The sequence below is a fragment of the Chelonus insularis genome, unplaced genomic scaffold (genome assembly GCF_013357705.1).
Source record: "Chelonus insularis isolate UGA/USDA-ARS -01 unplaced genomic scaffold, ASM1335770v1 contig_406_pilon, whole genome shotgun sequence".
NCBI lineage: Eukaryota > Metazoa > Arthropoda > Insecta > Hymenoptera > Braconidae > Chelonus > Chelonus insularis.
The window spans coordinates 1,136,521-1,159,958 of NW_023276563.1; the positions used below are offsets into that span (position 1 = coordinate 1,136,521).

The 23,438-nt window shown below is 28.8% G+C and overlaps 6 protein-coding genes across 10 annotated transcripts; 3 read left to right on the plus strand and 3 right to left on the minus strand.

Moving 5' to 3' along the window:
* Positions 1 to 186: 186 nt before the first annotated feature.
* On the minus strand, positions 187 to 5,433 carry SecS (Sec synthetase). Its single transcript, XM_035087180.1, has 6 exons — positions 5,267 to 5,433; positions 4,374 to 4,608; positions 4,024 to 4,297; positions 3,572 to 3,947; positions 2,981 to 3,477; positions 187 to 2,437 (listed from the first exon to the last, which is right to left on the minus strand). Exons 2-6 carry the CDS (start codon positions 4,485 to 4,487, stop codon positions 2,172 to 2,174), a joined length of 1,527 nt encoding a protein of 508 aa, XP_034943071.1. The 5' UTR covers positions 4,488 to 4,608; positions 5,267 to 5,433; the 3' UTR covers positions 187 to 2,171.
* A 183-nt stretch (positions 5,434 to 5,616) lies between these two features.
* Nt5b (5' nucleotidase B) lies at positions 5,617 to 16,348 on the plus strand. 5 transcript variants are annotated; one of them, XM_035087173.1, is made up of 9 exons: positions 5,617 to 5,866; positions 7,117 to 7,217; positions 12,736 to 13,023; positions 13,210 to 13,633; positions 13,713 to 13,869; positions 13,993 to 14,233; positions 14,436 to 14,673; positions 14,768 to 14,887; positions 14,982 to 16,348. In XM_035087173.1, the coding sequence occupies exons 1-9, from the start codon at positions 5,642 to 5,644 to the stop codon at positions 15,138 to 15,140; spliced, it is 1,953 nt and encodes a 650-aa protein (XP_034943064.1). In that variant the 5' UTR covers positions 5,617 to 5,641; the 3' UTR covers positions 15,141 to 16,348. The 5 variants fall into 5 exon arrangements, with proteins under 5 accessions (XP_034943064.1, XP_034943067.1, XP_034943066.1 ...); XM_035087176.1 differs by lacking the exon at positions 5,617 to 5,866 and adding an exon at positions 6,652 to 6,794; XM_035087175.1 differs by lacking the exon at positions 5,617 to 5,866 and adding an exon at positions 8,580 to 8,904.
* A 162-nt stretch (positions 16,349 to 16,510) lies between these two features.
* LOC118069218 (protein FRA10AC1 homolog) lies at positions 16,511 to 19,168 on the minus strand. Its single transcript, XM_035087185.1, has 4 exons — positions 18,926 to 19,168; positions 18,500 to 18,668; positions 16,993 to 17,152; positions 16,511 to 16,885 (listed from the first exon to the last, which is right to left on the minus strand). The coding sequence occupies exons 1-4, from the start codon at positions 19,030 to 19,032 to the stop codon at positions 16,569 to 16,571; spliced, it is 753 nt and encodes a 250-aa protein (XP_034943076.1). The 5' UTR covers positions 19,033 to 19,168; the 3' UTR covers positions 16,511 to 16,568.
* LOC118069219 (uncharacterized) lies at positions 17,698 to 18,453 on the plus strand. The gene is made up of 3 exons (XM_035087186.1): positions 17,698 to 17,828; positions 17,900 to 18,090; positions 18,168 to 18,453. The coding sequence occupies exons 1-3, from the start codon at positions 17,791 to 17,793 to the stop codon at positions 18,368 to 18,370; spliced, it is 432 nt and encodes a 143-aa protein (XP_034943077.1). The 5' UTR covers positions 17,698 to 17,790; the 3' UTR covers positions 18,371 to 18,453.
* On the plus strand, positions 18,924 to 20,280 carry Hmgcl (hydroxymethylglutaryl-CoA lyase). Its single transcript, XM_035087184.1, has 2 exons — positions 18,924 to 19,061; positions 19,264 to 20,280. Exons 1-2 carry the CDS (start codon positions 19,002 to 19,004, stop codon positions 20,236 to 20,238), a joined length of 1,035 nt encoding a protein of 344 aa, XP_034943075.1. The 5' UTR covers positions 18,924 to 19,001; the 3' UTR covers positions 20,239 to 20,280.
* A 91-nt stretch (positions 20,281 to 20,371) lies between these two features.
* On the minus strand, positions 20,372 to 23,321 carry LOC118069212 (armadillo-like helical domain-containing protein 3). Its single transcript, XM_035087177.1, has 5 exons — positions 22,784 to 23,321; positions 21,306 to 22,682; positions 21,083 to 21,209; positions 20,734 to 21,008; positions 20,372 to 20,653 (listed from the first exon to the last, which is right to left on the minus strand). Exons 1-5 carry the CDS (start codon positions 22,928 to 22,930, stop codon positions 20,561 to 20,563), a joined length of 2,019 nt encoding a protein of 672 aa, XP_034943068.1. The 5' UTR covers positions 22,931 to 23,321; the 3' UTR covers positions 20,372 to 20,560.
* Between the last annotated feature and the right edge of the window lie 117 nt (positions 23,322 to 23,438).

Genomic DNA, 23,438 nt, shown 5'->3' on the forward strand with positions numbered 1-23,438 from the left:
TGTTAATGAGGACCTAGAATGAAGTATCAGAACATAACTAACAATTACATTTTATTATTTAAAACTACTTAGGAAGAGCTTGTACATTCATTTTTCTAAATTTATTTATTTAGTTATTTTTCTATGTAACCAACCCTTCATACTTAATTCGTTTACATGATTCATAATTTATACTTTTGTGTTTTATTTAAATTTGTCTATACGGTGATTATAAATTGCGAATTAATTAATGCTTACTTTTGTATTACAGTTTATACAAGAGCAATTATAATGTCTAATGTTTTCAATATATTTATTCATGGAATGTTTCGTATGGATTTCAATTATTTTTATCTACTCATTAAATGTTACATGATTTCTACATTATTTATATACATTATTTTTGTCGCAAAATTTCTGTAAAAGCAAAGATAAATTTTTTATCAAGCTCGAACTTAGGCCTTTCAACGAATCGTTGGACACATTCGATGAGTAAAACTTGAATTCACACATTTTCATTTTAATTATTACCTGATAATTTTTCTAACAAATTATTAAAAATCTTGATTATGAAATTTTCAAGCAAAGTCCATTGATAAATGATTAATAAAAAATTTGCTAAGATAATATTTATTATTTACATAGGAATGTATCTTCATAAATATTTAATGATTATTAACGAATTATATTTTTATAGTAAACAATTATAAATTATCTTGATTATCAGTTTGCTTTGTTTTGGGTATAACATATCTATTTACCCAGTTATTTTATCAACATTCTTTATTAAATAATTAATTAATTGCTACTAGTTCATAAATATTATCTGAGTCATCTCCTATACGCCAAAGTCACTTCTAGACCAAAAAAGCGTCTAATGAATTAATGAAGAATAAAATTTAAATAAAAAATAATTTATTATTTATTTATCATAATTGAGCTAGATTTAAATGTAAAATTTGTAAACATGATTAGCACAGTCAACTAACAATGTGTAAAGCTATATCTTTTATTTAAATTAATAACAAACTTTTTCTCTAATTATTTCTAATCATCAATCATTAATCAATGTTTGATTAATTAATGATAACTTCACTAAAGTCTTTTTGAGGCTCCAGGCCTTTGCTTTGCCTTCTTTCTCAATTTTTTTTTCTTTCTAAAATCATGCAATAATCTTTGTTTATTTTTTCTTCAGGTTTTTTATCTTAACTTTAATAATAAATTTATTCTTAATGTGTATGATTGTTCATCTAGGCTACATTTAGATGTATACTTAACGTCAAGTGAAAATTTTCTATTTGTTTATTCACTCATTTGTGTTTTTATTTATTTTTTGTAATCATTCTTCTCATTATTAAGCGCACAATGAAGGTGAAGTGAAGTAAAAAAAGCTATGCTAATTATTCAGTTATTTGTATCATTAGAAGCCTTTCTTTTTTTTTCTTTAAATTGCCATGATCATCTAATTTTTTTAGTGCGTATCTGTTAGACACACATTTTCACACACATATCAGCTAAATGATATTATTAAGTAATAATGTATCTATCGAAAAATTTTCATAACCATGCTTTGTTTTTGCATTGTCCTTTATAGTTTCACAACAAAGAATCATTTGTTCATTTAGTTTATATATTATGTCATTCGCATTGATTTTTATTTGCAAGAAAATTAGCATTAATTATTTTTTACTTATGATTATATTTTATCTTTAAAAATTTGACTTAGCAAAAAAAGGTACGCAGAAGCAATATGAATAAATTCATTGATAATTATCGTAATGAATTATTAAAAAAAGTTAATTTAATTTAATAAATTAATAAATTCGTTTGTTTCCAAGTCTAACTTTTGTTTTAATGTAGAGCAGCGACCAGCGCTTTTTCTTCTTCCACTTGACCTATTCAAGCATCACTTTTAGTTTAATTATTTTATTTTTTATTATTTATTTCATTCAATGTTATTCCCAACGCAATTGAACAGTCGTATCAGCATATGTCGTGTCTTCTTTCTAAGATCTCATTGTTCATTCAATTCATTACAATTGTGATAGTTTGCTTTGAAATTTCATGAATATTTATTCATAAATGGAACAAAGAGATTCAAAAAGAGATTCGACAAATCATTATAAACAGACAATTGTTTACAAATTGATGTTGATATGCTGATTCGACTGACCAGTTGCGTTGATTACGGTTCATTTTCGCAGGCTATCTTTACTGCTAGCACGGCTAGTGGATGCAGTGCTAGATTCACCAGGACCACCGGGATTACTGGCATCTCCATTGATGCTTGATCCTGCAAGAGAAGCTGTTGGGGTCACTGGAGCTGATCGTCGACGTACTTTAGTTAATGCTTTATCTAATCGCTGAACAAATGCATCAACATCACTGCGTTTCATTCCCAACGCCGCTGCCGCAGTTAGATATGGTACAGGATAATTACTATTATGAGCTCCCCAGCCTAAAAGTAATTTTTTGTTTGAGTTTATCGGATAATTACTTACTAGAAAAATACATGAAATATTCGAGTGACTACATAGGTTAAATACGTAAAATTTCAGACTATTATAAATGATTCTTGTGCTGGAATTTTTTTAAATAATAAATGGAGTTATAAATTATGCATCGCGTGAATAAGTAAAACATAGTCATTGTTCAATTGTAGAATTAATTATTAATTTAGATAAGGCTATTCATCAAGACTGATAATTTAACGAATAACAATTGGTTTCAATTACGAGTTTTCTAGAATATCATAAATTTATTCATTCTCAGAATGTAACTGCATCGTTAAAAAGTTATTGATAACAATTATTCTTAAGTCTTATTGAAAATACTGTGCTTATAAAACTTGTAACAAGTATAATTAATTAAATTAGTATCCAATTTAAATAGCGATTAAACAATATCTCATAATATTAGAATTTCATTCACTGAAGAACTTTTATTATTATTTTTTTTTGTATTTAACACTATTAAATATTTTAATTAAAAACTGGTATACCTTCAAATTTGTGTGAAACGATGTGTTTTATGTCAGTGGTAGTAATAACTCTTGACCCACTGACATTCCTAAGAAACAGCATGGACCCTAGCATCGTTACTTGTTTATGATCATGCTGATGAGTCAGACACTGAAGTGTCATCCCCATAGAAATCGGATTGCCTTTCGTATCCAATAATCTTTCTCCATGCCTCGTTGCAAGCTTTCCTAATTCTTCTTTCAAATATGCATACATTTCCTTACGTTGAGCTATCAGCTGTTTATAACCTGTCATTCCCAGACTCAATAGCGTAATCATAACATCCATCGTTGAACTGGCATTGGCACGACCTGGGTACATCTTGGAGATTCGGTCCAAGAGATTCTTGTCAAAAGAGCCTATTACTGCTCCACCAACAGGAACAAGAAAATTTTTGTCTGTACTTTGAACAAAAGCATCCACTCGACCTTTCCTTGAAGCTTCTTGAATCAAATGCATACATCTAGTACTTTGAAGTCTGAAAAAATTAATTTAAATGATAAGCAGTCTTCAAACAAAGTTTTTCATTAATTATTGAAGTAATTAAAAATATTAAAGCCTTTGAAATTTACCCATAAGCGTTGTTGACCAGGTGAGGGATGTTATATTGTGTACAAAGAGCGGCGATAAGATCAACTGAGTCACAAGCTCTTGGTGCAAAGCAACTAGTTGTTGATAGAACACAAGCGATGCTTTCTCCAAGAGCAGCCATTTGAGATTCTAGTTTCTGCATATCAGTTTTCAACTCATCTCCAATTATCTGTGTTTCAATGACAATGGGCTCTAGTCCAGCAGTGATTATTGACTTAAAGCTTGATTTCTGATCAATTCTAGACCATAAAACATATTTAGCTCTTGGTCTATCAAGTTTTAAAGTCAGCATGCATAAAACCAAGCTCATTCCTGTTGCCATCGGTGATAGAAAGCATCCTGCTATACTTTTTACACCTAAAACAATGACCCAATTTGGAAAAAAGAATTATTTTATGGTTGATGGCTCACAAAATTATTATTGAAAAAATACCCATATATCGAATAACTTCTAGAACGAGAGCATTCGTTAGTTTGTACATCAAACTACTTCCAGCCGCTTTTGGTTGGACTTCTTCAAGATCTCCAGATCGGCCAATACCATGTCCCATACGAAAGTGACGCCTTGCTACTATGTTTGATACGATTCTCGATTCTCTTTCACCCACACTGCAGTTAAGGGGAAAGTTGTTGCTGTCCATTTGAGAGAGATCTGCTAAAAAAGCTTCGATTGTTGCATCGTCCCAACCTTCTTCCGGCCATTTACGCTGATTGAAAAATATCAAAACGCTCAAGAAAATTGTAAACTGATAAATAATTAAGCTATCACGAAATTATACTTACGTGTTCAATAAAGCTTCGAATGAGATTCTCTCGTGTCTTTTTCGCATTCAAGCCTTGTTGAACATAAGTTGATGGAATGAGCTTTTCAGCCAAACTAAATGCCTGATTATTCATCGTTTAAATGATCCTTTTTATCTTCTTTCTTATATTTTCTGATTTATTTATTGACTCGTTAAAGTACCATAATTTTAGAGATTATTGAAGATTTTGGATGTACATGATTCTTCTTTTTGATCTAAATTAGAAGTTTGACAACAAGAAAATTTTCTTTGTTGGTGTTTGAGGGATTCAAAATAATAATTTGTTTTAATTTTTTTCTCGATTATTTATTATTAAGTGCTGTTGGTGTAAACAATGGATAAACAAATAAAAACGCAGTTGCATTGTGATTAATAAATATTTATTGCAAATAAAAGAGAATGAAATACATAACAATAAATTGCAACAAAAATTTTGTATTTAAGTGTTGAAAAACGATGTAATCAGTTTATTGATAATCAACATTTTAGCATTTTTGTGCATATGTGGAAAAAATTACAATGAATTAATTAAATTAATAATGAAATGTATTATTAATTTGAACTAATGTCTTTCAAGGTTAAGTTCATTTTCATGACTAATTGTGATGAAAAAAAATATAAAAGCCCTGTTGAACTTATACTAATAATATAAAGAAGTCATTCCTACGTTTGTCAATGGAAAAATTAAATAACTAAAACATCAAAATAAAATAGTTCATTCAAAAATGGGTTGGGTCATATTGGTTTACGACCTCTGATTTTTCATATCAACTAATTAAAACTTTAAAATATAATCAAACACAAATGCCGATGATTATTAAGTATATTTAAATATGATTCTATGAACACAACAGGAATTATGATGCTTTTTACCTCGATCTCACCGACGTGTTTCGTCGAGCTGTCTTGAGGTTATGTGATACTCGAGGTCACCTAAATGAGATTAATTTTACGCAATGTACACCGAGCGCGGGTGAACGTAATTGTTCGAGTACTTTTGAGGGGCGTCAGAAAAAGCTTGAGTTTACAAAGAGCTCGCCCAAAACCGTGACTTCCGTACAAGACAAGTCTTTGAATTTTTTCTTAACTTTACTAACGTGTTGTCTGTCTGACTTGTCCGTTTCAAAACGCTCTTTGATCGTCTCTCTAACACTTGACTGGCCTTCTTTTTGCAGTATTCAACTCAATTATTTCTTTTTTTTTATCTTTTCATCAACTGTGCACTTAATTAACCGCGATTTTCCGATAATGAACGGCTCTGTTGTACGTGGAATCACTAAATTAAATGTTTTACCTCGGTGTTCTTACGTTCTGAGATTCAAGAACAACCAACAACGCCGGACAACAGACGCAACACAACGTAATACGGCGCCACGAACATACTCCTCTACTACTGTTGCCGATGAAAAGTCCGAGTGCACGCCAAAGGCCAATTCCAAACATCTTAATATTCGTCCCTCGATAATTCGACAGGTGCAATTTCCTTCTATCAATCAATTTTTTTATTGCATGATAACTGACAGCGTGTAATAACTTGTGGTCGAAATAATTTTTTCAAAAGATTCAAATTACTTTATTTTCCCTCTTTTTTTTGCCAATTTTATTTGTCATCATAATTCTTTTTTTTCAATGATCTTTTTCTGTAGCATGTTAGTAATCTATCATTGTAAAACACTGTATATCCTTTTGATTAATCAATCGTCATCCATTGTTAGACATTCCTATGTCTAGTCACGAGGTCGAATAAATACACTTTAGTGCACTATATATTGTTGCGCGTGCAGCATTTAAAAGTTATCTTTATTTATGACGTCAAAGATGCCAATATTTTTTGTTCATATTTTGTCACATGTGTAACTCGAACTTTTAATGCAATTTTAGAAATATAACAGTAATAACCATGATTTCATTCCATTCATCTATATTAATTCTACTCTTTTAAATGATGTACTACTTGAATTATCTTATTGTGACGCATTTAACTTTTTAATAAAATAAATAAGTCGTTCCATTTTGTTTAATTTTACAATTGTTTACCTATCCAATGTTTTATATTCAAATAATAAATCCCGCTAAAAAAAAGTCACTAGATAACTGCGCATGTGATGTTCTAGAAAATTTTATTTGGAGCGCCAAATTCAATTTCGACATATTTCTAATAATGAGATGTCGTGCTGAATAGTGTAGTTGAGAACCACTTCTCTCTATTGCCGCAGCTGTTTTTCAGTCATTTTGTATTGCCGATTGTCTTGAGAAGATTTTATCGTTCATTGTTCGATTTTATTTTACTTATCAAGATACTGTTGGAAACGTCAAGTTCGAAAATAAAGTGTAATTAATAAATAAATGCGAGTATAAATCAGTGCCATTAATTATTTGAAGATTTTTTCGATTTGATTAGGTATGAATCAATAAGATGTTAAACATTGATCTCATTGATTGCAAATATTCATTTCTTGCCAATTCTGAAGAAAAGTCATTGATAAATAATAAATAAAAAATTGCAAAAAATGTTTTTACTTCAATGATATTTCGACTAATTACTCTTGAGAAGCATGATAATTTCAATAAATGTTGAATAAATTGCTATAATAATTTTGATAAGGTTTTATCTCCAGTTTTTAATGTTTCCTTTACACATCATGGGTTCATTGTAATATGACTGATAAGAATACATCAATTCCTAATCTAGTGAGGTTCACATATTTTTTCTAATGTTTTAGTTAATCATGGAGTTGGAAAATTGTCATGGATATCTTGAAAATGGATCCAAAAATGACGATCAAAGTGGGCCAAAAAAATGGTACAGGCAGGCTAGTCAAAGGTTTGTGATAGCATTATTAAAATATCAGTTAATAATTTTTTAATTTTAATGATGTATGATTTAGACTTCAATTATTTGTTCATGTGTCTTGATGAATGTCATTTCATTATTCATTCGTTTAATTGTTAACTGTAAAATTGTATGAATTAATATAATTATCCATTTTTAAACTTTTATGAGCAAAAAAATATGAATAGTATTACTATGAACATAATGATGTTAACATGAAAAAATGCAAAAATTTTATTCTCTTGATTTTCAAAGAAAATCTGCGTATAAGCAAAGCTTTACGTGAGACATAATATTATTTTGATTCTGTTCCTGCCTACCTATTTCATGTTTGTATAAATAAACTCGCACATCTTAATATATCACTTTGAATTAATCACCTCCACCATGCTTTACATTTATCCACTTTATTTTGCTTATATTTCAATGATTTCTATTTTTACTCCACATTTTTTGGCCATTTTCGGATTTAAACAAAATTATCTTCTTACGAAACTCGTGTGACTACATGCACGAGTTGTTAGAGTGTCCAATAATAACAACTGCATTTCGATACTGATAGCAAATTTATCGGTTATTGGCAGAGTTGGGTAGTTTACTTACTTTGCTAATACAAATATTTTGAAACAACTGAAATTTTATTTGTTTATTCCACATGAACCTTGATTAACTGCACTAAAAATATATAATTTAATCCATCTTTAAAAATAATAAATCTATAAACAAATAACACAAACAACTAATAAAAACGTAAATAAGATTTATTGGTTTTAATTATTAGTGAAACAAATATTGAAATGATGATTAATAATAGAACATTTTACTTTCAACCGATTTGTGAAATAAATTATCAAATCACACAAAAATCTTCCATTCTAAAAAAAATTATACAAAATCATGACCAAACAACAGCATAAATGTTTTTTCGGTGATAAAATTCAATCCAAGGATGACCTTTCATTGATTATATGTTATCGCTTTTCGATTTGGCCTGTTTTCGACTTAGTTGTTGTATTACAGTCGACCATTTATTTATTCTTGGTTCTACGGAGAAAAGTATCGTCATTCCAGTGGTGTCGTGCCAAGAAGTCGGTCACATACTCTCTCTATCCACTCTTGAAACAACTATACGCATTCAAACGGTTGTGTTAAAACATATACGTACATAATAATTGCTTTGATAAAAGACTTTAATTCATTCCGTTAAGTAATTGAATTAATTATTACACAATCAGTTAATATACCAAGTGACAACAAACTTACTGCCTTTTTATTGAACTATGCGTAAAGATATCTATGTAAGTTCATTGGTCAATGGTAACTAGAATTTATGAGGAACAATTGAATTTACAGTGAGTTATTTAAAGAGTTGAAACACTAGTGCAATTATTGAACGGATTGATTGGTCAACACTCACAATCATCTAGAAATTGATTAGAAAGCAAAGTACATTTCAATTTTTGGAAGCTGCTACATTACTGGAAACATCTTTATTAGCATCTGGGAAGCTAAAAGACATGAATTCCTGTGCAGAAGAGAAATTTCAATCACACTATGACAACCTACATTCCAATTCTTTTATGATGGATGAACAGAATATGAATAATAGAAATGATCAGGATCTGATCAGCTGGGTTGATGGCATTCGAACTCCTTACAAGAGAGAACTTGGTCACAGGTAGAAATTTTTTTAATTTAATAAATCACAGTTATGATCAATGAAGTAAGTTTATTCTAAGTGTAATTAATAATTTTATCCTTATCATTAGAATAAAATTGGATAAAGTTAATAAATAATTAACTTGAAAAGTTAATCATGTTAGTTAAGCTACATGAATAACAGTAGAGTTTATTATAGCTTTGATAATTGATGATTAGATAAACTTTTGAGTGTCATTAGCAATGAAAGGAATGAAAAGTGACTTTTCGTCCTTCAGGATACTATGATTCTGGCACAAAGCCAAAATTAAGAGTGCCAATGGTTGCGATATAAATTCAGAGTAAATTACTGCGGAAATCTTTGAATATTTTGGAAAAATTTTTATAGATTTTTGAGTCATGTTGAATTTTGTTTAAATTTTATTTACTCGATTACATACTTTTTTAATTAGATATTTTTCCTTCATTTATTTCATTTTTAAATTCTTCTTGATGTCTTCACTTGGTACTCTCTGTTAATCAAGTGATAATTCATTAAAATGAGTGTTAAAAGAAAAACATTTTTTAATGAAAAATTTTATTTATTCAATAGTGTAAAGCTAGTTAATTTTGTTCTAAATTGAATCTCCAAGAAATTACATTTAAGTAGTCACCTACTATAAAGCAAGTTCAAGCTTCTCAATTCAATCTAAATCGATTACACTCATAATTTCATCTCTATGTTATCAAATGATTATATTAAATTAAATTAACTGCGCAATAAATTTTTTTCCCACATCTATATCTTCTCGTTTACATTCTAGATGATAAACTCATTTCTACTTGAACTCTTCAGACTTTTTTAGAAAATTTTAGACCTACCAGTTATAAATAGAGGCGAACAAAATACAATGAAATCTGTAAATCGCGTCACGCGAGGGTAAAAGTGAATAATCTTGACATAGCAATCGCGTGCTAATTGGTTAGAGAATTTGTAAGTCTCTATCATTAAACTTCATGCCTTCGTTAGCTAGAAATATCTCGCGAGGTAACCGTGAAAGGCAATGTAAAATACTGTTGAGGATAAAGTTCAAGAGAAAGAAAACGTGATTTGATTCACGTCACTATACGCAAGATATTTCTTCTTTCATTCAATACATATTCTATCAAAAATCATCAATAATAATCATTATAGCAATGTGCTACTTAAATGGAATTTTAATCAGTAATAAAGATATTTTTGTTTTTAATCTAATAAGTTATGTAGCTATGTAATAATCAATTGTTCACAATACATATTCAAAACAGTATTATTTCTAATCTATTATGAATGGTTATTAATAAGATTCTTTTGAAGTTGAATATTCTTAGTGCTATTATTAAATATGAATGTAAGAATAATTAGTCTTTAATTTTTAATTGTAGGCCAGTGAGGTATAAAAGAATAAAAGTAAATTCGACAAAAAATAATAAAGATCTGAAATATCTATATTTTTGATTCAACTCCTTTGATGTTTTCAAGAAATGGTAAAATTATCTTTTCATTTATTAATAATCCAGATTATGATTAATTTTGATAACAATAATTGTTTTAAAATTAAATTCTACTGCTTTATTAATACTAAATAAAATTATTAATAAATAATGATAATATTAATCAAGTTTCTACAAAGCTACTTATAATAGCTGGAACTTCAATCCAGTCTTAATACCTTACAACCTAAATCTCCTTGAAAAAACGACTTTAAACCCTGACTGATATTTAAAACGGTGAACTCTAACATTCGATACCTTTAAAGTTTCTAGGAAATTATTTTATCAGTTCCTGAAACGGTTTTATTGCAAACTTGTATCAAGATTTTCAATCATCAGATATCAGCAGAAATAATTTATCTTATTTCGATAAATATTAAAAAGAGTTTAATGGGTTAAATTCCTTCTTGTATTATACTTGAAGCAACAAGAAACTTATAATTTAGTTTAAAAAACTTTTAAAGTAATTGACAATAATTGAACGTTCATCCTCTTCCTTATCTAGATTTAGTGAGTCACATCATAGTCCCCCTGAGTCAAAGATTATTTTATGATCTCTATTATCAACAGTGATGAACTATTGTTGACTGACAGTAGAATATTTTCATTACTTTGTACCCTTCAAAGCAAAGGCTGTAATGTCGAATTCTTCAACGTAAGTTGACCATTATTTCCTGGGAATTTCTTGCATGTTACTCATCAACTCCCCACGAGTACGATGCCTACAACATGTAGGATGCCACGGATTTAACTTTCATTACACCACGTTTATTGAGAACAGTCAGATACGTGCGAGCGAAGTCGCAAGTCTTTGATCGTTGGCTTGTCAAGTGTAAATTGTTACTTTACTTATAACACTACCGCTGTTCGCATATAGTTATTATTTTCCACAACTGCACTACATATGACTTTGAATATCATTTTCTTGTCATTTTTTTGTTTATGAGTCGAAAGATTTGACGTAATGTAAGAGTTACATATGTTGACAGCATTTCATCACTTATCAGTTTGTGAAATAAATATTTTATCGCGAAATTCACTTGAAGAGAGCAACACAAGTGGAACAAAAACAAAAAATCTGACGTTTCGACTAGAAATGTGTGAAGTTGGTTAATTGAATTGATGACATGAGAATTCTTTGTTTGATGTTTTGATTGGACAATTTATTGTTTAACATAACCAGTGATTACAGCTATTTGTCAGCAATAAATAACGTTTTCATTAATTTATTAACACATAATAAATATTTCAAAGCATTTCAGTAATTATTGTTATTATGAAGCTCTTAGATATGAATGCTGGACCATCTTCCCCTAATCCATCAAATCCTTTACGTTTAGCTGCTCCAAATGAGTAAGTTATCAAATATAAAAAATCGCTTAATTGTTAACATAAAAGGAAGCAATAAAAATCGTTTTAAAATAATTATAAAGTTAAATAATGAGTTACATTGTTTTTGTTCATTGTTGGTTAGAATTAATATTGACTGTTATGGCCAGTGTTTCTTTTTCATTATCATATTCAACGACAGTAGCTTGTCTTTTTCTTTGTCTATTGATTTAAGAATGATTGAATACTTAGCATATGAATCAATAAAAAAAATCAGTGAATAAATAAATAAGATCCGGTTGGATATAGAATCCTGATCATTAAAACTGATAACTTGGAATAAATAAGAATAATATATTTTGCATCATCCATTAACTCTTATGGATATCTATTACATTTTAATTAATAAGCGAATCTGCAGCATTCTATTTTCTCAACATTATCTTGTTCAATATGTTTTATTGCAAATAAATCTCTCTAAATTACGTCTTACACAGAATGATGTAATGATGTTTATTAGGAACATCACATTGATTAAGTTTTATTTTTTTCAGTCATTTATTTTTCATGAATTGCAGCTCATTCATTTTTCATCTTCATTTGTTAATATTTGTTTATCTTCATTTTATGATCTTTCAATTGTTTGGGAAATAATTCGATTTTTCTGTCCACTAAAATTTAATGTCATGGGAGAGTATTTAAGTAAATTGAAGCAACGACGCAGAGAAAGAAGAATTTTTGAAAATAACTTGTCACTGATTAATTCTAATGAATTTAATTTTTTAAAATTACTTTTGGATTATGATAATGATGAGAATATATTATTGGACAATCAAGATACAAAATATCAACCAAAGAAGAGGTTGAAATTTTTATTAGAAAATATTTCTTTTATCAAATAATAATTTATAAAAGAATTTTTGATTTTTAAAAAAATATTAATCAAAAATAAATAATAAATTATTTTAAAATTAAAATAATTAATCTTTTCATTTATTATTTGTTGTAGAATCTTCGTTAATAGAAGTCTCCACTTGGAGAACATCAAGTTTTATGGATTCGACATGGATTATACTTTAGCCGAGTACAAATCTCCCCAATACGAGCAGTTAGGATTTGAACTACTAAAAGAACGTCTAATATCACTAGGTTACCCCCATGAAATCCGTGCATTTGAATACGATCCAAGTTTTCCAGTTCGAGGTCTGTGGTTTGATACACTTTATGGAAATTTATTAAAAGTTGATGCTTATGGTAACATTCTGGTATGCGTTCATGGATTTGAATTTCTTAAACAGTAAGTATTTATCTTTTTTACCAGTATTCTATTAATTTCATATATATTTTACTTGGATAAATCCTAGTTTATTGTAAGAGAAATTCTTGGTTTGGAATTCTGTAAAAAAAATTTAATGGTCATTTATTTCTAGATAAATAGAGAAAATGAAGATATAAAAAATGTATAAACTTATTTATTTTCCAGCTCTCAAGTATACGAGTTGTATCCAAATAAATTCCTTCAACTGGATGAATCTCGAGTATATGTTCTGAATACATTATTTAACCTTCCGGAAACATATCTTCTCGCTTGTCTGATTGATTTCTTCACGAACTCGCCTCGATACTCACGAGAGAAGGAAGGAGTGAAGGAGGGTGAATTGACAATGAGTTTCAAGAGTATTTTTCAAGATGTTAGAAATGCTGTTGACTGGATTCATATTCAAGGTGATCTCAAGACTAAAACTATCGAAAATCTTGATAAATATGTGAAGAAAGACGAGAGATTACCCATGTTTTTAACTAGAATCCGTGAGAGTGGAGCTAAAGTTTTTCTTTTAACTAATAGTGACTATAATTTTACAAATAAAATTATGACTTATCTTTTTGATTTTCCTCATGGAGCAAGAGTAAGTTTCATTTATCAATTTATAGACAAATATATATTAATTAGTTTTATAAAAATAAATTAATGTTTTAATTTTTCAGCCTCATGAACCTCACAGAAACTGGAGGACTTATTTTGACACAATTGTGGTAGATGCCAATAAACCTTTATTTTTCAGTGAAGGTACTATTTTACGTCAGGTTGATACGAAAACAGGCGCCTTAAAGCTAGGAACACACAGAGGCCCACTCCATACCGGTAATTTATATTGCTGAAATATCAAACAGATAGAATTAATTATTCAAGCTTGTGAAGATTTAAAGGCTTCTAGGCCTCTTAAGTCTGTTATTTTTTTCTAACCGTTTTATTTTTAAATTTCAGGTGAAGTTTATTCCGGTGGATCGTGTGATGTATTTACAGAAATGATTGGAGCTAAAGGAAAAGATGTGCTTTATATTGGAGATCATATTTTTGGTGATATTTTAAAAAGTAAAAAAATTCGGGGATGGAGAACATTTTTGATTGTTCCTGAACTGGTTCAAGAACTTCACGTTTGGACTGATAAGTGTCAATTATTTGCAAAACTCCAAAGTCTTGATGTAATGCTTGGAGAAATGTACAAGTAAGTGAATTAATTTATCGAGTAATTGATTCAATTATTAAATTGTCATTAAAATGTTTGCAATTTTTTTCAAAGTCATCTGCATTTGATCGATAGCAAGCATTTTATCATCAATTTAATAGTTCATCATGATCCATGATATTTAGTTTCCCTAGAAACTTTTCCGAACGCAAATTCATTTATTTTATTTATTTTTACTTAGAAACTTAGACAGTAGTACTCACGAAAAGCCAGATATTTCAAAACTTCGGGCTTCCATCAGAGATGTGACTCACAAGATGGATTTGGCGTACGGTATGATGGGTTCACTCTTCAGAAGTGGAAGCAGGCAAACATTCTTCAGCAGCCAAGTTGTTCGATATGCTGATCTTTATGCTGCTACCTTCCTTAATCTCATTTACTATCCATTTTCCTACATGTTCCGAGCACCTGCGATGCTGGTGAATATTTCGTTTATCCATCTATAATTTATTTTAGCACGTACTCGATATTTTAAGTAGAATATTAATAAATATATCAATAAATTATTTTTAGATGCCTCACGAAAGTACGGTAGCTCATGAACAACGATTTGTTATGGAAACCCCAATGATCAGTCGTTCTCGTACATTCAAACTTACTGAGGAGGATGAAGAAGTAAATAATATCGCTGCTGTATGTAACATAATTATTTACATGGCTTGAAAAATATTGAATTTATTTTATACGTACGTTATTTTTCGAATTGATTCATTTTCTTTTGATTCAGAAAACTTTGGAAGTAGATCACAGCAGTGCAATTCCTCATGCCAGGCCAGAAACACCTCGCAACGTTACTCACACTCACGACGAAGACTGCAGTGACGAAGACAGTGATTCTCAAAAACAAAATGCTTCTCGGTCATCCAGGAAAGCAGAATGTAATTAATATATTGAATATACCGATAGATAACTAGAATAAGAATCATATGAAGTTTCCTGTACGTAATATAAACTATCCAGATTGTTTGAGAGAGTAAATAATTTGTTCTTACCTCAAACATGAGTTTAATAGGAACGTAAAAAGAGACTGAAGTAAAAAGAACCATTTAGGTAGTCAAGAATTTTCTTGAATAATTAAATATAGTTTGTTGAAGTGGTTCTCTCAATACATTTATTACAACTTGTTACTCATTTAATGATTCTTGCTCGGAATTCTTTTGAATATTCAATATTTTACCAGAAACTTGTTAATTTTTGTCGCCTACTTATATTAATAACGTTACATTTATTGTAAATATCTTCTTCATTGATTAATTATTGTCAATTTAATCCAAAGTACAACGAATCCTAACATTTTCATTAGTTGAGAATTAAATTTAAATAAAATAAAACAGGTTTGACGTGCCTAAATAATAATTGTAGTAATAATAAATATATCAATAATGATTTTAATGATGACAGTCATGGATTATGTTATAATCAGTGTTTCATTATTAAAATCATTATTTAATTATTGTTTTCGTCAGACTCACTGATTGATTGAGTCTACTCAGATTGTTCTTGCTCACATTTATCACGTTCAAGCCGACAATACTAATAATTATATCTTGATAATATTATTTATCATAAATATTTTATGTATATAAATTACAAATATTCAAATCTGGTATATTAGTAGATTTATACATATAAACTCTGTGACCAATAGATGTTCGTTCATCTTGATTTTTGAAACAATAGCCATGAATGAAAAAATGAAATAATTCGCACAAGAGACTTTTTAAAATATTTAAATGTTGAAAACCGTTTAAAAATTGCTAGGTAATTGAATAATTAATACCTATGAATAATAATGAATCTTAGAGGCTGAGATGAACGAGCTTGAGCATTTTAAAAACTTTTTAATGTAGAACTAGTCTTTTTTCTATGAGATCATTAGAAATTATATCAACAAATTATAAAATTATATTATTGACCGTGATAGTTAAATTGACATAAGAAACTAACATTTTTATTAATTGATTAAATGCTTAAATTTGATATTTTAAGTGAACAAATTATGTTCATTACCAGAAAGATTATTTGTAAATACAAACTATCTTTGTTGTTCGCACAATTGGATAAAACTTCTTATTGAAATAAAAACAAATTAAAAAACAGATTATTTATATGATTAATTGATGATTGATGATAAATTTATTTTCAAATATAAAAGTTGTCGAATAATATATTATTCTAATTAATCATTTATAATTATATAGTTTTTTTCAATAGATTGTATTAATAAGCATATAAATAGTTTTTTAAGGACTTATTTGTTGCTTTAATATCAAATATTATAACTTCATTTTATTTTGTAATAAAGAATGATTATTTACAATAAAAGATCAGCTAAATATTCTTCAAACTCTTCTTCTCGAGATTTTTCAATACCTTCTTCTGGTTTTTTCTTCCAAATTTCTGATTCTTTTATTTTATTATCTTCTGTTAATTCTCCTTGACGGTCTTTATCTTCTTCATTGGCTTCATGTTTTTCTTCTTTGACTGTCACTTCCGAAATGTCTGTAGAGCTCGAAGCACTTGGATGGGATTGATCTGAGGTTACTCCTAATCGTTTCAAGGCTTTATTTCTTTTGATTTCACGTTTCTGCGATTTATAGTTCAATTTTATTGAGCATTGAGGACATAATCCTATGAATAGAAAATGAAATAATTTATTCCGAAACTTTCAAATAAGAATATGGCCTTTTAAAGTATTACGTTCATTAAATTTCATTCTAACTCAAATTTATACTCACTCAATTTAACAAGAGCATTTTTCTTTTCTCCTTGCTCTTCATACGCAAAATTTATTTCCCAAGACCGGAGATCATCTTTAATTGGGCATTTCTTATTGCCGCATTCGAACTGGCCTTTTCCAACAACTACTTCCTTTTCTGTTCTCCATCGTAGAGCTACCTAAAATTCATATAATCGTTTAAAAATTCTTATCATTTTTTTTTAAGCACTTTAACTTCATAAAGCGAATTGTTCTATGAACTATAAAATAGATCATATAGCGTCTTTCACTAATTTTCCAAAGCAATGAAGAATGAGCACGATATACATACAACGAATCTCTAGTTTTTAAAAAATTGATCAAATATAAATAACTTTAGCTGACGTTCAGCATGACCTTGTAAAAGTTATTCATAAATTAATATTGTTGATAAAGTGAATACTGTGCCCGTTATCATTCTGCAATCTTCTGATTTGCATGCAGATTTGTATTTTATGGAAGCCATTTATGGTTTTTTATAAAAGCATTTCAAAGTAGTTTTTAATGATAAAAAAATATTTAGATTAGTGTTAAAGAATATTATACTTTTTTTATCAAAAACCAAGGAATATAATATTAATAAAGCTATTTCCGAATATTCCATAAAATTCATTAAATTATCGCAATTCATGTAAACATAAAATATAATCATTTAGAGCTATACTATAAAATAACTAAGCATAGCCAAGAAATATTCAAAGAAGCTTGATAATTTGAAACTTTGTTTCTTACTTTTTCGTCATTAAAAAATTGTTAATAAATATTTTATTATCAGTTCATGATGAAGTACTCGATCATAGCATTTTTTTTAATAAGGTATTTATAATAAATTAATTTTTTGATTCAATTGATAGTTTTTCATTAATAATACTAAAAATGATTTTCAGTTTTTTTAGTTGCTACAATTGTCAATTTATCAAAAAACTAGAGCAAAAAAAAAATGAATTACAGGATGGTAATAATGCTTTTAACTATAAGTGGTTCATAAAAATGGTTGATATTATGCTAGAACAATTGGAAGGAAAACAATTAGTAGATATGGATATTTCACCTGATGCTCCATATAATGAATTTATTGGTAATATAGCTAGATATATGTGCTATATAATATTTATTTAATTATACTACTAACTCTACATTTCAATACATTTTTAGACGATTTATTGTATCATTCCAATATAACTACAGTAACCTGCGTAAAATTGCTGACTTCTCCTAATTCTGATATTGTTGATGACATAGAAATCGAAGTTGTTAAAAAAGATGGTAAATCATATGTTATACAGATTTCAACAAATGATAATAAGTTGGCTGTGGTAACTAAACAAATTGCAACTCAAGTAAAAAACCGTATTTAATGACTCTTTCACAATTCACGAATTCATTTGATTTTATATATTAGCTATTTTATCGGGAATAAAAAATATTTTTCCTAACTCAATATACCTATTTATTATTACGCACGTAAAAATTGAATAAGGCCTTACTTTGTTATATTTGTAGTAAGTCAGGTCACAAATGCAGTATTCCTTAAACAATTTATCATAATACTTCTTAGCAAGCCGAGCTTCCCAAGTGTCTGGAATGTCCTTATCCTCATCCCAAAGAAATTTGTGGTTCTCCTTGATAACATCATAGTCCGTCTTGTCCCGAGACCTCGAAACACACTCCGAAACATCAAGAGCTGTTCGAACCAGGGTTTACTATATTATGAATATTAATTGTGCACCTCCTCACTCATGATTTTTGTTTTTATCATGGCATTGTGACAATAAGTTATTTTGGAATGTACTCAAATTTAACATAATATGCTGAGATATTACATTACGTAATTGAAAAAAGAATATTCTAATTTTTATCGTTATTATAATTATTATTTATCGTAAATATTGCGTATTGTTTGGTGTACATACGTATCTCGTTTGAGATTGAGTGCAGATCCTCCTCTCAGTTGGAAATAATCATTTATTATTTTCTTATGTCTATCATATGCTGATAAATGCATATAAGCCGGAAACATTTTATATAACTATTAAAATTAATTTTCTAGTAAGTACTTGGCAATAAAATTATTCAAGACACTCGCATTTTATTTATAATATTAGCTCATGAAAATTTTTATTTATCAACTTTTCGGAATAGAATAATAAGGTTATGTTTGGCACTTCTAACTTATTAAATTCTTCACAAGAGTGCGCTGTTTGAAAACTTTTAGCGCCAAATTTAAATTGAGGAAAAATTCTTTTTCTAGATTTTTAAAATGTTCTCGAAGAGATTCATCCCAAGAACGTCATCGAATTTTGTAAGAAGTTTAAGTAATTTTATTAGAGTGGTAGAAGTTGGACCTCGAGATGGATTACAAAATGAACCGAAACTTCTTCCAACACCCATTAAAATAGAACTCATTAATCAACTATCCACAACTGGTTTGAAAACTATTGAAGCTACAAGTTTCGTATCGCCAAAGTGGATACCTCAGATGCAAGATAATACAGCAGTATTTCAAGGCATCAATAAAAATTCTGAAATTAGTTATCCAGTTTTAGTACCAAACTTAAAAGGCTTAGAAAGTGCTCTTACAGTTGGAGTGAAAGAGATTGCAATTTTTGGAGCAGCATCTGAATCTTTTTCTTTGAAAAATATAAATTGTTCCATCGATGAAAGCATGAGAAGATTTAAAGAAGTTATAAAAAAAGCTCGAGAAAGTAAATTAAAAATTAGAGGATATGTTTCTTGTATTGCAGGATGTCCTTATGAAGGAGATGTCAGTCCAACATCTGTGGCTAAAATATCAGCTTTAATGTTAGAAGAAGGTTGCTATGAAATATCGCTTGGAGATACAATTGGAGTAGGTACTCCAAAAAAAATAAACTCAGTTCTAAAGGAGATTAAAAGTTTGTCAACAGCAGGAAATTTACAAGAATTTGCTATTCATTGCCATGACACTTATGGGCAAGCAATAGCAAATATTTATGCCAGTCTTGAATATGGAATTAGAGTTTTTGATTCCTCAGTAGCTGGTCTTGGAGGCTGTCCTTATGCTGCTGGAGCTTCTGGAAATGTTGCTACAGAAGATCTCCTTTATTTACTCCATAATGAAGGATTCAATACAGGTGTTGATTTAAATGCAGTAATCAAAATAGGAGATTGGATTAGTAATGAATTAGGAAGAAAATCTCAATCAAAAGTTGGCATAGCTCTATTAGCTAAAGAACGTAAAAAATAATGACTGAAAACAGTAATAAATGATTATATTTATAGCGAAAAATGCATTTATTTTTTATTCAAAAGTGCGATAATTTAAAAAATTATATCAAACGTCACCTGAACGTTTAATTTACATGTATATAATTAAATATTCAGTTTTTGCAATATATTATACAATACATTTTTTTACACTTTTAACTTTTATTTATATAATAATATTGAAAAATGTATTTTGCACTCATTTTTTATATTCTTATTAGAATATCAAGATTCTTATATTTATTCTTAAATAAGTTGTATTCAAAGGTAATGATGAAATTGACATATTAAATAGTTAAACGTTACGAAATATTTGAAAGCTCCTGAAGAATAGCTTGGGTATCAAGTGAGTTTAAATCTATCGAAGATCGAGTATCAATTATAACCCAAGTTACCTGAAAATTGAAAATTTTCATCAATATTTTATTTACTAATAATAAACAATAAATAATGTAATTTAATATATTGTGTTTACCATTTCTTCAAAAAATGTAGTATGGTTTGGTTTCTCAGAATACCTCTCATATTGATCTAAATTATCTTGGAGCTTTAAAGCAAGTGAGTCATAATTTTGAATAATAATTTCAAGTATTTGTTGCTCCGTTGGAGTTGAAAGACTTTCGCTAGACAGCCATGCAGATATCTTTGGTGGAAAATGGTTAACAATATCTCGTATATTAACAAGACTGTTCATGAGCTTCAAGGCATGCTCTTTATTTTCATACGTCTCCATTGTAGAGTATCTCAAAGCTTTAAATAATACAATATAAATTTTTGGTTTCACAAATATAATAAATTAATTTTTTTATTAATTATATGCTTACCCATAGCATTTAAATTGGTGAAAATGAGTCTCATTCGTATTATTTCATAGAATAATTCATCATAACTTTCAGGCAATGATAAAAATGTATCTCCATAAGTAATGAACAAGTTTAAAATGTTAACAACCTGAAATTTATGATTTTAAGATTAATCAGTTCATTAATAAATAATAATAAATTTGATGATTTATAAATAGTGGAATATAATTTTAAAAAATCAAACCTGTATTGCTAATGGAAAAATATTCATCTTCTTAATGAAATGAGCTTCATGAGTAGTTAAAAATTTCAATAAATTAAATAAAGCCGTCCAAAGATTTTTCCACTGGTATCCAAGTCGTACCCCACATCTCTTCTGGTAACATAATAATCTCTGTAGTACTCCAATACATTGATGATAAAGCTCTAGAGGAAACTTTTTCATCATATGTGAGGTAATAAATTCTACAAGCAGATCTAAAAGTGTTGCAGCTAAAGGTTGACTTGGTGCTGTTTTATCATAAAGTTTTCTGTGATGCATAGGAACTCGATGCAGTTGAACTCGAAATGCAGAACTGCCATCATGCATCAGGCTATTAGCATATTGATCCTCCGCAATGCAGCTTAATATTAAGAAACATAATTTAACATTATGCAAAATAGCTTCAGTTTTTATTGCTTGCATAACTATAGAGCAGTATTGTAGAAATATAGCAAGTAAATTGAAAGGTTGAGCGACAATATCCGGTGGTTGTGATCCAGGAGCAACAGCGTTATGTCCTAAAGTATTATTTGGAGACGGTGGAGCACTTGTATCATTCTGAGTGAAGGCTAGAGTGGTCACAAAATTTCTATTTAAATGAGTTGCTTCGTAAAGAGCAAGAAGTAGAGCATTATTAGCACGAATTTGTTGAGTTTTAGCTTCTTCTTCACCTACAAACATACTTCCCACTATACTAGTGAGAGAGGAAAGCCAGGATGCTTGAACCTCTGCTTTTTGTTGTACAAAAAGTCTACAAAATTCTGTCAAAGAACTTGAAATGACTTGACCATAACCATTCAAAGCTAATTCATCATCAAGAATTGAAAGCTTCACAATATAGGGATTATTACTTTCATGTTTTCGATAATTCACTAAAAGGGTCAAAAGCAATACTGCATCATTTCCATGGCGGTTGCGAGCTGTCGTGTGTTTTAATAATTGAATTAATGATTCAAAAACTCCATTAACCATTACATATTCTAGTAAATTGTTTTGATTTAAATTATCCATTCCAGTCACAATTATTAACAAGAGTTTAAGGCAAACAGCTTTCAAACTGTGTGGATATTCTCCAGTTAGAAAATTATTACAATGCTGCATTAATGTTGTCATTCGCTGCTCTGCAACATCCAAACCCACAAGGATGTCAATTAAATTAAATTCGAAATCATTTTGACTAACTTTCTTATACATCGATTGAATTACAGCAGCTAAAGTTTGTAAGGCATAGACAACTCGAAATGGATGTTCATCTACTAATGTGTCTATACAGTGACCCACTAATGAATTCAAATTAGATTTACTAATTGTCATTTGGTCCATTGTCATTTTCAAAATTTCACTTTCAATATGAGGTACCTGAAATAAAAAAAGTATTCATACAATATTCAATATGTCATGTGTATTGTTAAAATTGTTTATTAAAAAAATTAAATAAGTATTTTATTAATATTACTTACAATTGGCTTAATTAAAAATAACTCATTCCAAAAATTAGGTTGTCCCAAGGTTACATCTTCTCCTTTAAACAAACTTTCATAAATAGGAATTAATTTTCCTTTATGCTGGCGTTTCGAGCCAGATCCACTTCTTTTTCTCATAGCCATTATATGTTTTATTAATTGTTTAACATATTACTTTCCAAAATAGATACAAAAATAAAGACACATAATATCAATGTCGAAAATAGAAAGGTTAAATCCGTTAACAATTATTAAAAAATTATTTTTTTCAACAAATATACTCTTTGTAAAATATATTTATTGTTTACATATTGTTTTATTAAATATTTAATCACTCAACTTATTTTTTTTTAATTCAACAACAGCTTTTACCACCTGCCTTTGTGAATGAACTTGATTTAAATACTCCAACTCAAATAACCTTAAAAATGATGAGATGACAGGGCGCCGTGACTACATGAAAAAATATCAAACACCGATTAGTTCGATCTTCACAAATACATTTAAAAAGCTTCTCAGCTGACAGTGGACACATGTTTTCATTATTTTTACTTATCCGTTACGTGCATCACACATCTACATACTAACGATAAGAGTATATATCTCAATATTCGATTAAAATGGGAAAAAAAGATATTTTGAGATATACAAT

Excerpts from the sequence above, each read along its gene's own strand:
- SecS (XM_035087180.1), bottom strand. The coding sequence starts at position 4,487 with ATGAATAATCAGGCATTTAGTTTGGCTGAAAAGCTCATTCCATCAACT. Across the intron at positions 4,298-4,373 it reads TTCGAAGCTTTATTGAACAC|CGTAAATGGCCGGAAGAAGG; the intron begins GTAAGTATAATT and ends TTTTTCAATCAG. Across the intron at positions 3,948-4,023 it reads AGAAGTTATTCGATATATGG|GTGTAAAAAGTATAGCAGGA; the intron begins GTATTTTTTCAA and ends TCATTGTTTTAG.
- Nt5b (XM_035087173.1), top strand. The coding sequence starts at position 5,642 with ATGAACGGCTCTGTTGTACGTGGAATCACTAAATTAAATGTTTTACCT. Across the intron at positions 7,218-12,735 it reads TACAGGCAGGCTAGTCAAAG|AATCTTCGTTAATAGAAGTC; the intron begins GTTTGTGATAGC and ends TATTTGTTGTAG. Across the intron at positions 14,888-14,981 it reads AAGTAAATAATATCGCTGCT|AAAACTTTGGAAGTAGATCA; the intron begins GTATGTAACATA and ends CTTTTGATTCAG.
- LOC118069219 (XM_035087186.1), top strand. The coding sequence starts at position 17,791 with ATGATGAAGTACTCGATCATAGCATTTTTTTTAATAAG. Across the intron at positions 17,829-17,899 it reads ATAGCATTTTTTTTAATAAG|TTTTTTTAGTTGCTACAATT; the intron begins GTATTTATAATA and ends AATGATTTTCAG. Across the intron at positions 18,091-18,167 it reads TCCATATAATGAATTTATTG|ACGATTTATTGTATCATTCC; the intron begins GTAATATAGCTA and ends ATACATTTTTAG.
- Hmgcl (XM_035087184.1), top strand. The coding sequence starts at position 19,002 with ATGCTGATAAATGCATATAAGCCGGAAACATTTTATATAACTATTAAA. Across the intron at positions 19,062-19,263 it reads CTATTAAAATTAATTTTCTA|ATTTTTAAAATGTTCTCGAA; the intron begins GTAAGTACTTGG and ends TTCTTTTTCTAG.
- LOC118069218 (XM_035087185.1), bottom strand. The coding sequence starts at position 19,032 with ATGTTTCCGGCTTATATGCATTTATCAGCATATGATAGACATAAGAAA. Across the intron at positions 18,669-18,925 it reads CTCAATCTCAAACGAGATAC|GTCTCGGGACAAGACGGACT; the intron begins GTATGTACACCA and ends GTGTGTTTCGAG. Across the intron at positions 17,153-18,499 it reads CTTACTACAAATATAACAAA|GTAGCTCTACGATGGAGAAC; the intron begins GTAAGGCCTTAT and ends TATGAATTTTAG.
- LOC118069212 (XM_035087177.1), bottom strand. The coding sequence starts at position 22,930 with ATGGCTATGAGAAAAAGAAGTGGATCTGGCTCGAAACGCCAGCATAAA. Across the intron at positions 21,210-21,305 it reads TTTTTCCATTAGCAATACAG|GTTGTTAACATTTTAAACTT; the intron begins GTTTGATTTTTT and ends CATAAATTTCAG. Across the intron at positions 21,009-21,082 it reads CACCAATTTAAATGCTATGG|CTTTGAGATACTCTACAATG; the intron begins GTAAGCATATAA and ends TATTATTTAAAG.